The sequence below is a fragment of the Lepisma saccharinum genome, chromosome 22 (assembly GCF_977018435.1).
Source record: "Lepisma saccharinum chromosome 22, izLepSacc3.1, whole genome shotgun sequence".
NCBI lineage: Eukaryota > Metazoa > Arthropoda > Insecta > Zygentoma > Lepismatidae > Lepisma > Lepisma saccharinum.
In genome coordinates this window covers 44,785,827-44,800,507 of record NC_139250.1, presented here as the reverse complement: position 1 = coordinate 44,800,507, position 14,681 = coordinate 44,785,827, and the positions used below count along the sequence as shown (strand labels likewise).

General features: G+C 38.9%; 1 protein-coding gene across 1 annotated transcript in view; it reads right to left on the bottom strand.

Moving 5' to 3' along the window:
* LOC146004845 (pickpocket protein 28-like) overlaps positions 1–14,457 on the bottom strand; it is an 80,493-nt gene extending 66,036 nt beyond the window's left edge. The window contains exon 1 of the mRNA XM_083143869.1: positions 13,955–14,457. Within this exon, the coding sequence (XP_082999995.1) occupies positions 13,955–14,457 (503 nt within the window). The remainder of the gene's footprint in view (positions 1–13,954) is intronic.
* Positions 14,458–14,681: the final 224 nt, after the last annotated feature.

The window sequence follows — 14,681 nt, the reverse complement described above, 5'->3', positions numbered from 1 at the left end:
TGCAGGAACGAAATCGAAGATAATAGTAGATTAGATAAAGTTCCTATAATTGAGAGAAATGGCCTATACTTTATTAATAGTAGCATACAAGGAAAACAGGTAGATTTACTTATTGACGTGGGTTCCCAAATCTCAATTTATCCTTCCCACCATCTCCCTACTGAAAGAAAAACATACAAGGTACAATCCACAATCCAAGGTGTGTCCGGATCGAAACTGAGTGTGTCTGAAATTGTAGTTCTTCCTATCATAATTGGAAAGCGTAAATATTCGCACCCATTTAGAATAGTAGATTCAACTAACGTCCCTCCCCTTTTAGGAAATGACTTTTTACGAACGCAGAGGTGCGAAATGTCGTTAAAAGACAATACAATAACTCTTTATCATTTAGGACGTACTCCTAATTATAGTATTTTAAGATCAAAGTACAAGACTCACCAGCTATCCCATGATATATTCACTCAAATTGAAAATGCAAATGTGTATGAGGGAAAAGCTACCCTTTCAAACACAGTTCAGATAAGTCCACGATCCAAGACTTATATCAATTTGAACATTACCACTACGACACCTAATACCCATAAGCCTGTACTTTTTACACCATCTGCTTCCCTTAGGAGCCAGCATCCAGTTGTCCTTCCCAATGATACAGTAAACACTCAGTCACCTGTAATTCCCAAAGACAACCCTATAGAAAAGACTAATCATGACAAGAAAGATGATGATGATGATGATGACCTATCCTTTCATCAAGTATTTCATGCACAAGCAGCAGATTTTGATATTAGTTCGCAACAACGTAAAGACCCCTATTTCAGAGACATTATTGACGTATTAGAAAACAAAGATAAAGCTAGTGACCCTAAACTAGAAAAGCTTTCGTATTCTTATGTACTCAAAAATGGAGTCTTATACAGGACTAATAAAATCAAAACTGGTAATAGGGAAAGACTTTGTATTCCCCATGCATTAAGAAATCAAGTTTTCGACCTTATTCATGCACACAAAATGAATGGAAGTCACCAAGGTGCTCAGAAGACATATAATTTAATGCTTATGCGCTACTTTTTCCCCAATATGAAGAAATTTGTGTACGATAAGGTTCGACATTGCATCCCTTGTCAGATCTCAAAGAAACCACAAGGTTCTAAACCGCATACGCTGCAAACATTTCAACCAGCCCAAATTCCTTTCCAACGAATCCATATTGACGTATGTGGTCCTTTAGTCTCTTCAAAAACGCACAAATACAAATATTTCCTATCGGTAGTTGATAGTTGTACAAGGTACGTAATAACAGCTCCTTTGGCTAATCACGATGCACAAAACATAGCAACAGCTTTAGTTGAGAAAGTCTTTTTAGTCCATGGCATCCCGGAAACGATCTATTTAGATCGTTCAACACCCAATTCAAGTTTACTCTTACGAGAGTTAGCTAATATTACAGGCGTACAACTAAAATATGTAGATACTTGTGCCCATTTCACGAATGGATTAGTTGAAAGTTCATTTAGTTACTTAAATAAAGTTATGAGAGTCTTTGTGTTAGAAAAGAAAGCTTCATGGTGTGACTATTTAGCTAGCGCAGCGTTTAGCCACAACGTTACAATCCATTCTGGATCCCTCCAGAGCCCGTATTTTACTTTATTTGGCTACAACCCGAGGATCTTAGCTGACGCTGTCCTTCCTTCGAACCCCGACAATGTTTCCCAGACGAACGCACAGAGACTTGAACTCCTGACATCCATACGAAAGACAGCACATGACAACTTGAATAAGCGTTACGAACAGCAGAAAAAGTACGTAGACCGCACTTCTAGGAAAATGCAGTACTCACCAGGACAACATGTATGGATTCTAGATGCCACTCCAACTCCAGGCGTGTCAAAAGCCTTTGCGTCCTCTTATAAGTACAAAGGAACTATTCTTCGTAAAGTTAACGAGAATTCCTACGAGGTAACTTTCATCGACGGCAGGAATAAACAAAAGACTGACACTATCACTATTTCTAGACTCAAAGCCCGCTACGACTAGTGCCATGATAACTCCACTAACATTCATTAACACGCCACTCCGTTGTCACTCGCTTTAGCCTCCTCGCTCGTCGTTGCGTACATTGCACATGCTAGCATACCATGATCCAGCATTTTCTCACGCTCATCGACTCCCCTCCCCCCTCTTTCCACTTCCCGTGCACGCACTGCATTTCTGCGTTAGAACGAACTCATTTTTATTTTTAATACAACATGGTTATTTTTATTTTAACAAGATCAGGATTACAGAATGCTATCTCAATCGTCGGAACATTTATAATACATTTCTTGCCTAATAATTAATTTTTTTTTACAGATATTTTAATGTTATTTTATAATTTGCGTTTAAACGCATAGTAATAGTCAGAACATATCACTTAGCTGATTTGACTAATAAGTACTTAGTGTGTTTATGATCCTAACTAGCAAATATTTTTTTTCTCCCCATTTGCTGGTACATATACGCTCAAATGAAGAAAAAAAAAGTACAAAGAAATAAAGAAAGAACGAATGAACTAAGATAGAACAAGATCAATGATTTAAAGAACAAATGAACTGCGTAGAACTTGCTTGAACTTTTGGCTTTTTGGCCATAGCAATTTTTTTTATTTACGCTCAGGTGTACCGCGAACTGCTTCTTTGAAAGCTGCAATGCACTAAATATGTTAATAAAGCATATAATACATATAGGCAAATGTTCCCACTCTCTCCTTTAATTTTATAGTTCAAATATTGATAGCATACAGCATGGTATAGCTCATATCCCATGAAATTACAACCTACTCCATTTTTCAATGAACTTTTACACAAATATATTACTTACTCTTTTTCACTTCTTTTTCAATTTTTTTTTATTAGCAGCGAATCGAAGGCGCTTAAACCTTTGTCCACAAGACACGTAAAATTCTTGCCATTGCTTTTATAAACGACATTTACACGTATTACAGAAGGAAATGTCTCGTAATCACTTAGTTCGTTCTATTATCGCTGAATTCTCCTTTCTTTTCTCATTTCATTCTCGGCTAAGCCGACTATTCGAACTTCCCCCCCATTCCCCCCCGGCGAACTTTCCTTACAACATGGAATTATTCCACCTACTCCCCCCCCCCCCGTTGCCCCGGCGAACTTTTCTTCAGGTAAACCTGTTAATCATAAACAGGCCCCCTTAAAACCACTACATCATATAAGTAATAACGCCCCTTCGCCGTCATTCAAATCAGATATTACCTCCCCTCCCCCCCAAATTAATTCACCAGTTTTAACTGAAAGTCCCTTTTCAATCGATTTTATAACCCGTCATCACTTATTGTAAATCTGCTCCACTACCTTTTGCTTTTTCCTAATTTTTCCCTTTTACGCTTGTTTCATTCTCATCACCACGGATGCTACTGGACCCATGACGACCACCGGCTTGTACCATCGAGCGACAGACCTAGGCTCATCGCAGAGACCGACAACGATCTTGTGGAGTTCCAGCACCAACAAGGACCCGTTCCCGTCTGGACCCCATGGCTGATTTTTCCATCTTCCGCGCCGCGACCCAGATGTGGAGCGCTTTACCCAGGACGTTTGTTGCCCCGAAGCGCCATCGCAAATTTGACTTCCAGACTGCCCTCCCATGACGATCTACATCGACAAGGCCCCGCCCACTGAGTGCATTGTGCTCTTGTTTCCTGACGTCATATGATGCATATGTTATTTTTCATCGGCTCAAAGTGTTCCGGTGCTCAGCTACTTCAACTACCGTAAGGCACACGCAGTTAGTACACACGCATGTCTTTTACAGTACCAAAGTTTGTGCCCATGGGTACTACCCATATTGGATTAGAGATACGTCTCTTTCTTTTGTGTTTTTTTTTATCGTCAGCTGCACAGAACGTCCAGCCTATGGCGGCATGCAGTTTACAGAGTTGCCATAGGTAACATACCTCAAGGCTTTGCCCAGCATCGTGTATGTTCCGCCGAGTGTACTTTGAACTCAACAAACAGTAAATACAACCGCTTCCGGTTCCCGGCGTTTCTTCACACTGTGCTGACATGTGTTTTTATTATTATTGTGCTGTCATCACTCAACCAAAACTAGTTCAGTGTCACACTTATGTACTTATTTTTATCCACGCCTCAGAACTTAGTTATTGTGCTCGTACTTTTTGAGTTTATAAGAGGCTATGACCTACAATTTAATTTTTTTTTTTATTATTCTACGTGTTTTTATATTTTTTTTTCTCAACGGTGTTTGGTGCCACGATATGATATGACTATTCTGGTGATTTCAATTTTTTTTTTACGGTGATGTGATTCTTCTAGTGATTGGTTTACTGTATTGGTTTTCTACGAGTTTGATATGTTAATAAATCCTAATTTTTAAATATAACCTACTCCGGACGAGGTAGTCGACCATCACAGAGTGGTTCGATTATTTCAACAAGGGGAATGTAGAGATATGGAGACTATTAGACCGAGAAAACATCGTCATGTTAATATTCACACTTGTTTATTTCCTGAACTTGTCCGACCAGCGAGTGATCCCAAGAATGCGCTAACTTGTAACTTCCGTAAAAACCAGGAACTGGAAAGGCAAACGCGTGGATCTAAACAGGATCTACCGCGTTTGAAAGGTTTAACAACCTTTCGACGCCTAGAATGATAAAAGCAAGCTCCTACCCGGAGCTCGCTCTTTTTTGATACTGACACTCATCGACGCTACACGGATACTAGTCCGATTACTTAAACAACACTTTACACTGCTGAACTACGACGATGGAACACGGAGTTACCGCTGCCTAGCATGCTACAAGGCGCAAGGGATCGCTTGGCTTGGTGAACTGAGGGTCGCTGGATAGAACCTTGGAACTGTCACGATTCGGTCTGCGAGAAGCATTAGGACAAGACATCACACACATCTACCAGGTATGAACAAGCGTGAATAACCTTTTACACCAACTTTCCATATCTCTACCCTCCTACGGAGCAGGTTCAGCCATCAGATATTATTAAGCTCTACCTAAATGTTTAAATGAAACTTCCCTGTGACCTCAGAGCCCAGGTAAAACGGGCTTACAACAATATATATATATATATATATATATATATATATATATATATATATATATATATATATATATTACAGTCAGACCCAAAGAAATCACAACATAAGATAGTTCTGTGTCATCATATACAAAAATACTTTTATACATAGGTCTTATGTAAAATAAAATGCATTAATTATATGTTGTTTTTTCTTTTCCAAAGACATTATTTAGTGGTATAATATGACAGACTTACTATTGATAATGGCCATACAAAACACGCCATAAAAAATTCATTCACTTTCAACTTTCTGGGGCCGGCCACCGTGGGGGAGTAGTTAGCACATCATGCTACGACGCCAGGGGTCCCGGGTTCGATTTCCAGCTTGGGCACGGATGTTTGTGAGTGTCGATTCATCAATTTCATCATATCATCACTTATTCCCTTCTTCGCAAATTGGCCAAAAGTGGCACAAAAAGCGTAGTAAAATAAAGCAAATCAATCAACTTTCTGGATATACGACAAATAACACTATTTCTGTATAAGGAATTTTAGGCGTGCTCAGATCCTCCGATTATGGGGAGCAAGGGTCTTGATAAGAGTTCAGCTGACGAAATAAAGCGCTCATTCCATCTCACTGTTTTTATTACATTGGTGGGAACAAAACAGGGTGTGTCCCGACCCACCTAAAATCACTTTATTAGATGAATTTCAACTTCAGTGGCACCATTGTTCTCTGCTGGCGCTTTATTTTCCATCTCTGTCGTTCAAAGACTAATGTACGTATAAACGTGGTTTAGTACCGCAAATTGAAAAGAACTACACATAATTTATTCATGTGCAATATATGGGCAATTTATTCTGCAGACACATACAGATAATACAACTAAAGAATAAAATATGTGGAGGTGTTAATAAGAAATTTGCTAGTGGGAGAGTCCAATTACATAGGAAGTAATACATTACCCTTTCCTTACGTAGTTACTTGGAACTTTCATAGGTTTGAAAATAGTATTTACTTCTATTTCTATAAAAGCATATTGTTGTTTAAGAACGGTTATTAGATTCCTCTGCACTAAATTTCTAAGTGAGACTATTAAGGGGCAACTTCTCCCTTCCCCCCATTTACTCACCGTATGCAAAGAGTGTGAATACTTTTTTGCTGAAATGGGAAAATGAACCACAGCAAGAAACTAATAAAATACGTCTGTTTTTGTGAACAGCTGCAGAATTATCTACAAACTTGTTGAAATTCACAGTTTTGCTAGCTTGTACTCATTGGACGAAATACATACAGCCAGGGACGGCGCTACAAGGAGGTTAGGGGGGATGAAACCCCAACAACAGATATAAGCTCCCTGTAGCCCCCAGATTTTTATAGTACGGTAGACGCCTTACGATCGAAAATTAAAGAAGTAGAAGCTATCTTACGTAATATTTTACATTATAAAACTTCCCTTAGGGCAAGGCCATTGCAATGTTCAAGTACATTTCCTGCTTTTATAAGATCGCAAGATTATTACAACGTGTTGTACGTAAAATCGTGGTTGGAGGTGGCAGCTGCAGATCTGCATGGATCAACAACGGACCAAAGGCTCCCCTCTACCAACCTACCACACACAAACATAAACACAAACATACCCTCTACGCTCTATATATAATATGTGTGTGTGTGTTTGTGTGTCTGTATGTATATTATAATGCATGTGTGTGTGTGAAGTTCTTGATCTCATGTTGACAAAGTCACATCTAAGAGCCTAGAGGGTGATTCAAAAGTCCCTCAACAACTCATATATAAACACATTGGTGTGTTCCAAGTACACGTCATGGCACGGTGCTATATGCACAGGGAACTTTAACTTTACCTTTACCCAGTGGCGGCGATTTGGTTACAAAACCGAGGGGGGGGGGAACAGTATATTTCCCATTGTAGATACTGTACGGTTTAGCATAGTGCGGGGACAAAAGTGGCGAAAAGTGGGGGCCGACTGTGCCCCTCGCCGCCACTGCCTTTACCTGTATATCTTGTATTCGTTTCTGAACCCCTGAGTAATTAAGTTTAGTTTTTAAATACGCATATACGAACCCTATACTATGTCAATCACTGAGGGCCTTCTAGAGACTTACTTGTCTCTACCCCCACCCCCGCACTGCGGGGTCTTGCGGCTTGTAGATCCGGCAGTGCTCGTTTCTGTGTTCTTCCCCTGTTCTTGTATTCGTGTATTTAAATTATTTTTGTATGAGATCCATATCTCAGTGCCAGTGATGATGATGTATTATTGTCCTGTAAACACATTTCCAAATTATCTCATGAAAACTGAAAATTCTGATTTTTTTACCATGCATTTCCGTCCGAAGTTAAAAAAAAAGAGCAAATGCTGTCGAAAAGACAACTTGAGGTTACTAACTCGAGAATTTGTTCTGCACATTTTTCTACCAGAATGTTATGAAGTCTGAATTACTAAGAATTATCACACTGATAATTCCACTTACACATCAGCAGGTCAATGTTCGCGCAAGACGTGTGAAGTAGGGATGGCCAAATCCAGATTTTTTTTTTACTATTCGGGAATCCGATGGAAAAATGAGAGAATCCGGATTTCGGAGGTAATCTCCTTATTTCAAATTTTCAGTGAAAAATGCAGGCTCAACGAGGACTCGAACCCAAGGATTAAAGGATGGAGAGAACATCGCTGACAATTATACGATTGCCAGCAGGCAGGGTTTCGGTGGTACTAAAGGAGCCCTCCGGAGCGGAGTGATTCAGTTCTTTTTCACATGCATGCTCGGATCCGGAGAGATAGTTCGGAACTATGGATAATAGGAGTGTACAGTTAACAGAATCAAGCATATCTGGAAACTAGTAAGCTGCGTGAAAACTGACATACGTGTATTTCAGGATAACTATGATAGATATGAACAAGAAACTGTATTAGCCTTATCTGCGGATGTTTGAAAAGTCCTGTAGTAAATTCACAAATTCGTCGTTCCAGTTCAATATGAGTAATATGCATTGGCTGTAAATAGTTTTAATTGTATCAAAAATGCTAAAAGTACACATTATATTAACTACACGACTTTCCCAATGATTCCAAATGGCTAACTTGAAGTGATATTCATGTGCATTAGCACTGGCCTCCGTGATGGAGTGGTTAGCACATCCGGAAGTCCGAATCCCGGCATGGATGCTCTTTGTGAGTGTCCGTTCATCAGTTTCATCATATAATTCATCCTCAGGCGGAGCACAAAGCACGACGCCTTATGTTGTAAGACACGTTTTTATTACGTTGAGAAAAGAAAGAACATCAAAATCATCTCACCTAGGATAATCCACCAACTGCAGAAAACACAAAAGAATGTCTTCCGCCTGTTCTGCACAACAGGGTGAATAGCTATGCACTACTACAAAACATCGTCATTATTTCCCTAGTTTACAGCACCCTACAGGAGAGATATCCTGCTACTCGATGTTATAAACTATTCCATATATGTTGGTCATAGGCGTGCGCACGGGCGGGGGGAGGGGAATTGCCCCCTAATCACGGACGTTCGCAGAGTTTTCCACAAAGGGACAAGAAAGGTATTTTTTTCATGGGGCATATTACCCCGATACTAGTGCTGTCCCCTCTAAAAACACCACTTGAATTTGAAATTATCGCATTCCTGCGTCCCCATTACATAATAATTAATGTAAATTACTATGACTGAAATATAATTATACTTGTGAAATATATACTTTTAGTTTGACCTTCGTTTTCGACGTGTGGTAATCCTTGACCCCCTTCCAGACGTTCCATGCCCCTATATTATTATTCTTTCACCTAGAAATTTAGTGGAGAGCAATATTGTTGCTGTTATTAAACAATATTGTACTCTAAAAGGAAATGGGGACAGGGGGGCATTGCCTTATGCCTTTTTCCAACCTTGGACGGAAATCAATTATAGGGGGGGGGGGCATACATTGAAGTAAAAAAGAGCAAGACTAGCAGAATCTATACTAGTAGCAGGACAAAAGGATGCTCAAGACGGAATTAGTTTTCACGTCCATCTTGCATTATTTCTTCTAGACGGTCAGGATCACTTGCAGAGGGTTACAGAGGGACAATTGTCCCCTCGACTTTAAATTTTATACAAATAAAAATACATTTCGTAAAATTTTCTTTTTTTCTTGCAGTCTTGTCAACTTCCGAGCCGTAGCTAGGAAGTAGCGGGAATTGGCCCTGGGCGCCAAACAATCTGATTGAGAAAAATTGTAAAAGAGAATGCCATGCCGTCCCATGAAATTTTTTGCGCCCTATTAAATCAATACGGTTTTCAACTTTCAAAAATTTGGATCGAAAAATTTTCTTGCTCGCTTCGCTCTCAGTTTCTTTTCTCCAATACATTGTAAATTACTAGAGAGAAAGTAAGAACAAATAAGTAATTCAGACAGTTGCTGCTATAACAGTTTGGTTTGGAGGAAAACAAGCGCTCACATTTCAGAGACAATCTATACAATTTTTGCTGTTGGTTTGTTAAAGGGCGGATGAATAGATTACGTAATGTATTTAAATAATATGTAAATACCTAGGTGTATATATATATATATATATATATATATATATATATATATATATATAATATACACGCGCGCGCGCGAACACACACACACATATATATATATCACATCAATGCAAAAAACTTAAAGAGTGAGATAAAATGATGTTTTTCTTTCCCGATCTGACTGAATTTTCAAGGCTTTTGCCCCCCCCCCCTTATGTGAGAGTCTGCGCACGCCTATGATGTTGGTACCTTCTTCTAATAATAAACACAAATTAAAATAACTGTATATTGTTATTACATGAATGGGAAAAAGACGGCATATGAATAGGAATATAACCGCACATATTCATTATCTAGCTCATGAATAGTTCAGATCGCTTCAATTTGTATAAAAACAACTGGCCTGGCAAGGTGATTGTGAAACAGATAAAGAATTGAATATTTATTGAATAACGAAAAAGGATGTTAGATCCATTTGACGAAATGAAAAGCTCTTAATTTAATATTTAATCATATTACTTAAGTAGTGGTGTGCATAAATCTTATTTGATACAGTCATCCAAAGTTGTTTGACCCCAATGTAATCCTTCCCTTAGAATATGTTTGACGGAAATAAACGTCTCTCGATTATACGACAGATGCTAAACAAAACAAGCATATTTATATTATTTAATTTTAGTACTTCGTAAGTCTCTCATGGAAGATTCGGACTCCCTGGATACCCCGCCTCCCCTAAATAGTCCTTCGCTCTCAGTTGTATTGCGATGTTCGTCAACGTGTGTTTTTCTTCTTTCAGACACTCGGAAAAAGTTTTGTCTTGTAACAGGAAACCTGTTATGGTCAGACTCTTGAGCGGGGGGAGAGTAGCGGACAGGGAACCTTAGCCTTGTGGTCTGCTTCTTTCGAGAGAGCAACCTCTCCCTCCAGCAAAGTCTCAATGCAATGGATTTGCCTTCGAAGGGGGAAATGGAATCAATATTGGTAAGACTAGGAAAAATAAATGACATCTGTCCGCTGCTTTTTTCGAGCGACGCTGATGCGGGCTCTTAAGCGGTTAGGATTATATGTATTTCGATCCCAACAGGTAAAAGCTCTTTTGCAGTGTTCTACATTTCTTGCTTTACGTTTTCATTAAGTTTTCGTCTTACTCTCTACAAGAAGGGACCTAAAATCTCAGCAGTTGACCTGTATAACAAGTTGCCCAGAGAGTTAAGACACGAGTTAAAAGTGGAAAGGTTTAATAATAAAATCAAAGTCATGCTAATTAAACATTCATTTTACTGCATACAAGAATATACAGAGGTAACACTCATCTCTTGAATGCATACAGACATATCTACTGGACAGAGTGTGAAGGACTCAAGGTCTTGTGTATGTATAATTCAAAATAAATGTTAAATGGTATGGTTAGTTACCACACATGCAGAGTTTGCAGTTGCACATCAAACTGAAATTGTCAAGTATAATATCTTTATATGCAAGTGTTATGATACACCAATATATATGTGTGTATCTTATGTTAAAATAACCAAACTTTATTATCATGTATTTCTGTTTGACATGTCCTATACTACAGATGTACCTACTTGTACAAAACTGTAGTTCTTGGGTGCAAATAAATCATATCACATCATGATTTTTATAACAAAACATTCATGAAATTATTGAAATATATACAGACATGCCAGTGGCGTAGCGTGACTTTTTCAAAAGTGTTACCGCCCATCAGACGTTCTCATCTCCACCCTACCGTCCCCTCCAAAAAACATGCCTTTGATCTTTATTTTTTTTTTCAATCCGCTCAATGATTTATTTAGCCATAATCACTCCTAGAAGGAACTGCCACTCATGAGAGAGTTACCGCGAAAATCCAGTGAATAGTAGTCGAGCCTTGTCAACCATCTCTGTTTCTTGCAAAGAGGTGGAAAGGGGTAGAAGAACCACACATTCGGGTCAGTTTGACATTTCTGCGGTGAGCAGACGACAGAATTCCCCTCCTCCAGCGGTGGGAGGAAGTCCAGATGTACGTACTTCTGTTGCCAACTTAGTTTTTTGGAGCAAGGTTTGTCCAAATCACGAATCGCAAAAAGTACTTATCTTTTCGTCTATTACTAAACGGTCTCAGTTGTAGTTAAATCCAACTTTGGTTTTGCAGTCTAGCTCTTGTTGCTTCAGAGAAATAGTATCCCGTTTTAGGCGGAATTTAGCTCTTTTCTGGAAATCCAATGTGACAACACTTGCTGATCCGTTAGGCCGCAGCTTCAAAAGGGCCCCTAAACAGGCATATGAATAACCCCCTAGCACCCTTGCCTCCAAGTCTTTCCCCGCTGTTCCCTTGCATTGGCGCCCTTTCCTCCTGTTGCCTCTTGAGGGTAGCGGAACGGCCTGTCTCTTCGCTTTTGTCGACTGCAGAAGAAATGTCCTCTGCAATATACGCTCAACTGCAACGCTGTCAGTTAACTTATTTAACAATGTTGTTATTTTATTGAGGAAAAAACTTTTTAATTTCTTTACATTTTGCTGTTACCTGCGGTAACACCGGTTACATGCACGCCACGCCTCTGAGACATGCATATTTTGTCATAACCAAGGTGTAAGTAAAACATGCCACAGTGTAAGTAAATGAGAATCATAGACTCTGAAGCAATGAATTATAATAACAAGAAGATAATACAAGTGTATATGGACACAAAGGTTCAAATATTACATTTCTCCATCTTTTCGATTACTCTCTTAACGTGCGAGTCACAAACAACAAATGCATAAGAGTTTTGATCTTACAAAGTTATTGTGTAACAGCATTGATTAACGACTCTGGTTATATATCCCAAATATACCTACATTTCATCGGAAAATTTATTTTATCTGACTATTATGTTCACGCATCTTAGACAGCTGAGCTGATAAAAGATTGCCTAAAAGCCATAAATTGCCGACCATTTTCTAATATGGCGACAGTAGCAAAACTGCGATCTGAGGAAAAAACATTTACGATTTTCATTACAAAATTTAATTCAGTATTCTTTTGCCAAATTCCTTGCTTGCTCTCATTTCTTTTTGAAGAGAAATCTATTTTTACTGCAGTACTTGTATATTTACTGACTTGTCTGTGTAATAACATATCTTCGATAATAATGCTTAATAGTACACATGTGTCGGCCCCCTTGGCGGAGTGGTTAGCACATCGCGCTACAACGCCAGGGGTACCGGGTTCGAATCCTGGCCTGGGCATGGATGTTTGTGAGTGCCAATTCATCAATTTCATCATATCATCACACATCTCCATCTCCGATAATTAGCCAAAAGTGGCACAAAAAGATATGTAAAATAAATCAAATCAAATCAAATAGTATACATGTATTTAGGAACACATTTCCTTCACAAAAGCGAGGACACCCACCACTAACCCAGTGACTAGAATATAAAAGGCTCCTTGAAGATGACTCAGTGACAATGAAATACGATCTTTGCTGACGATTTTCTTAACTCTCGCAGCATAATACTCATTTCGCCATCTATCCTTGAATCCAGCCTCTATGAGAAAGTAAACTATGGAATTGAAGTTAGCAAGGTAAGGCGAATTTCTTGGAACAACATGGGAACACATTAGAGTCCCAGCCTTCTCGCTTACTATATGCAGCAAAGGAAACCCATCTGGTGACATTAAATTGGATGTAAAATTCTGTGCAGCGCTAAAAATGTCATAACTCACAGCATCTCTCTGCTTTGCAACTCGCGTTGTTCCCTCTAATATGTTTGTGCACAACTCAGTTCTAGAAGCAATTGACTTTAACTTTGAATCCTCAACCATTTTCAAAAGATTTGCCATGTCGTTGTCGGCAAGAACAGGCAGGCCAGACTGAACAATGTCCTCTATGGTGTCAATTTCCTTCTGGTAGACAGGAACAACCATGAATCCTACAAGAAAACTTTGATACAAACTGTTTAGAACCAGAAAACACATGACGGAAAGTATGTATATAAACCTTGAAGGTCTATTTGTTGGTAGTTGAACAGCAGATATTTGCAAGGTTAGTGAAAATATGTATTGAATAGCTGTATATAGTCTTGGAACTTTACTTGCTTTGGAAATAAGGTACTGAACGAGAAAATCAGAAAGTACAATATATAAAAGTGCGCCTGCTGTGGCTGCCCAAACATCAGCATCAAAAGGTAAGAAGGGACGCTGCCATTGAGGGAAAAGACCTGCTTTTGGGGCTATGAAAGTAAAAGAGTCAAAGTGAAGCACCGGGAGGAACTCAACTAGTTGGAACAACTCATAATTCATGATTGGCAAGAAAGAATAGATGTCTGAGTAAGATGAAACAACCTCCCATAGTGTTCCAAACCATGAATCATTGGGGAACCCATGTTTCTCATATGTGTCTTTAGAGCTTTGAAATTCAACAGGAGTTAGGTTCATTTTGTTGGAGATCACTTTCAGACTTCTAACGAAGGGTTCATCAGTCAATTTGCCATTGGAGTCAAAAGTTCCTTCTATGCTGCTTATGTACAAAGGATGCCCATGCATATTCCTCAACTTTTCTTCCAGTAAAACTGCAACATCCTTCTCTGTACTTTCAACAATATCAACAACAGTATCTGTGCTAACCATTGTGTTGCCTAAAGAGGAAAAGTCGTAAGTCACCAAACTTAGGCAATCTTTCAGATCTGACGTCACATTACAACTACTGCTGCTCTTCTGCAGTATATAAGCATCCCACATCTTTTCGTGCCAAAGCATTTGGAACATATTCACCATGTCAGAATACTGACTTACTTCCTCGCTTGCTACAATAACAAACTTGGTTCTTGTATTCCAGTACGGAAGTAGCTTCACTTCTTCCAACATTTTAGGCATTAGCAATATGTTATCCACTAAAAGAAGAGAACAAGAAGGCATTGGACCTGAATAGACTGTACAACAACCAGTATCTCCCTTAGCCTTGCCTATTCTATGCACTAGAAAAGTCAAAGAATTTTTCATAAAGAGTTCTCGAAGATTCTCTGTGATTTCATCAACATTTCTTGACTTAATTACAATGCTTAAGAATGGTTGCCTTCTCAAAACTTTTG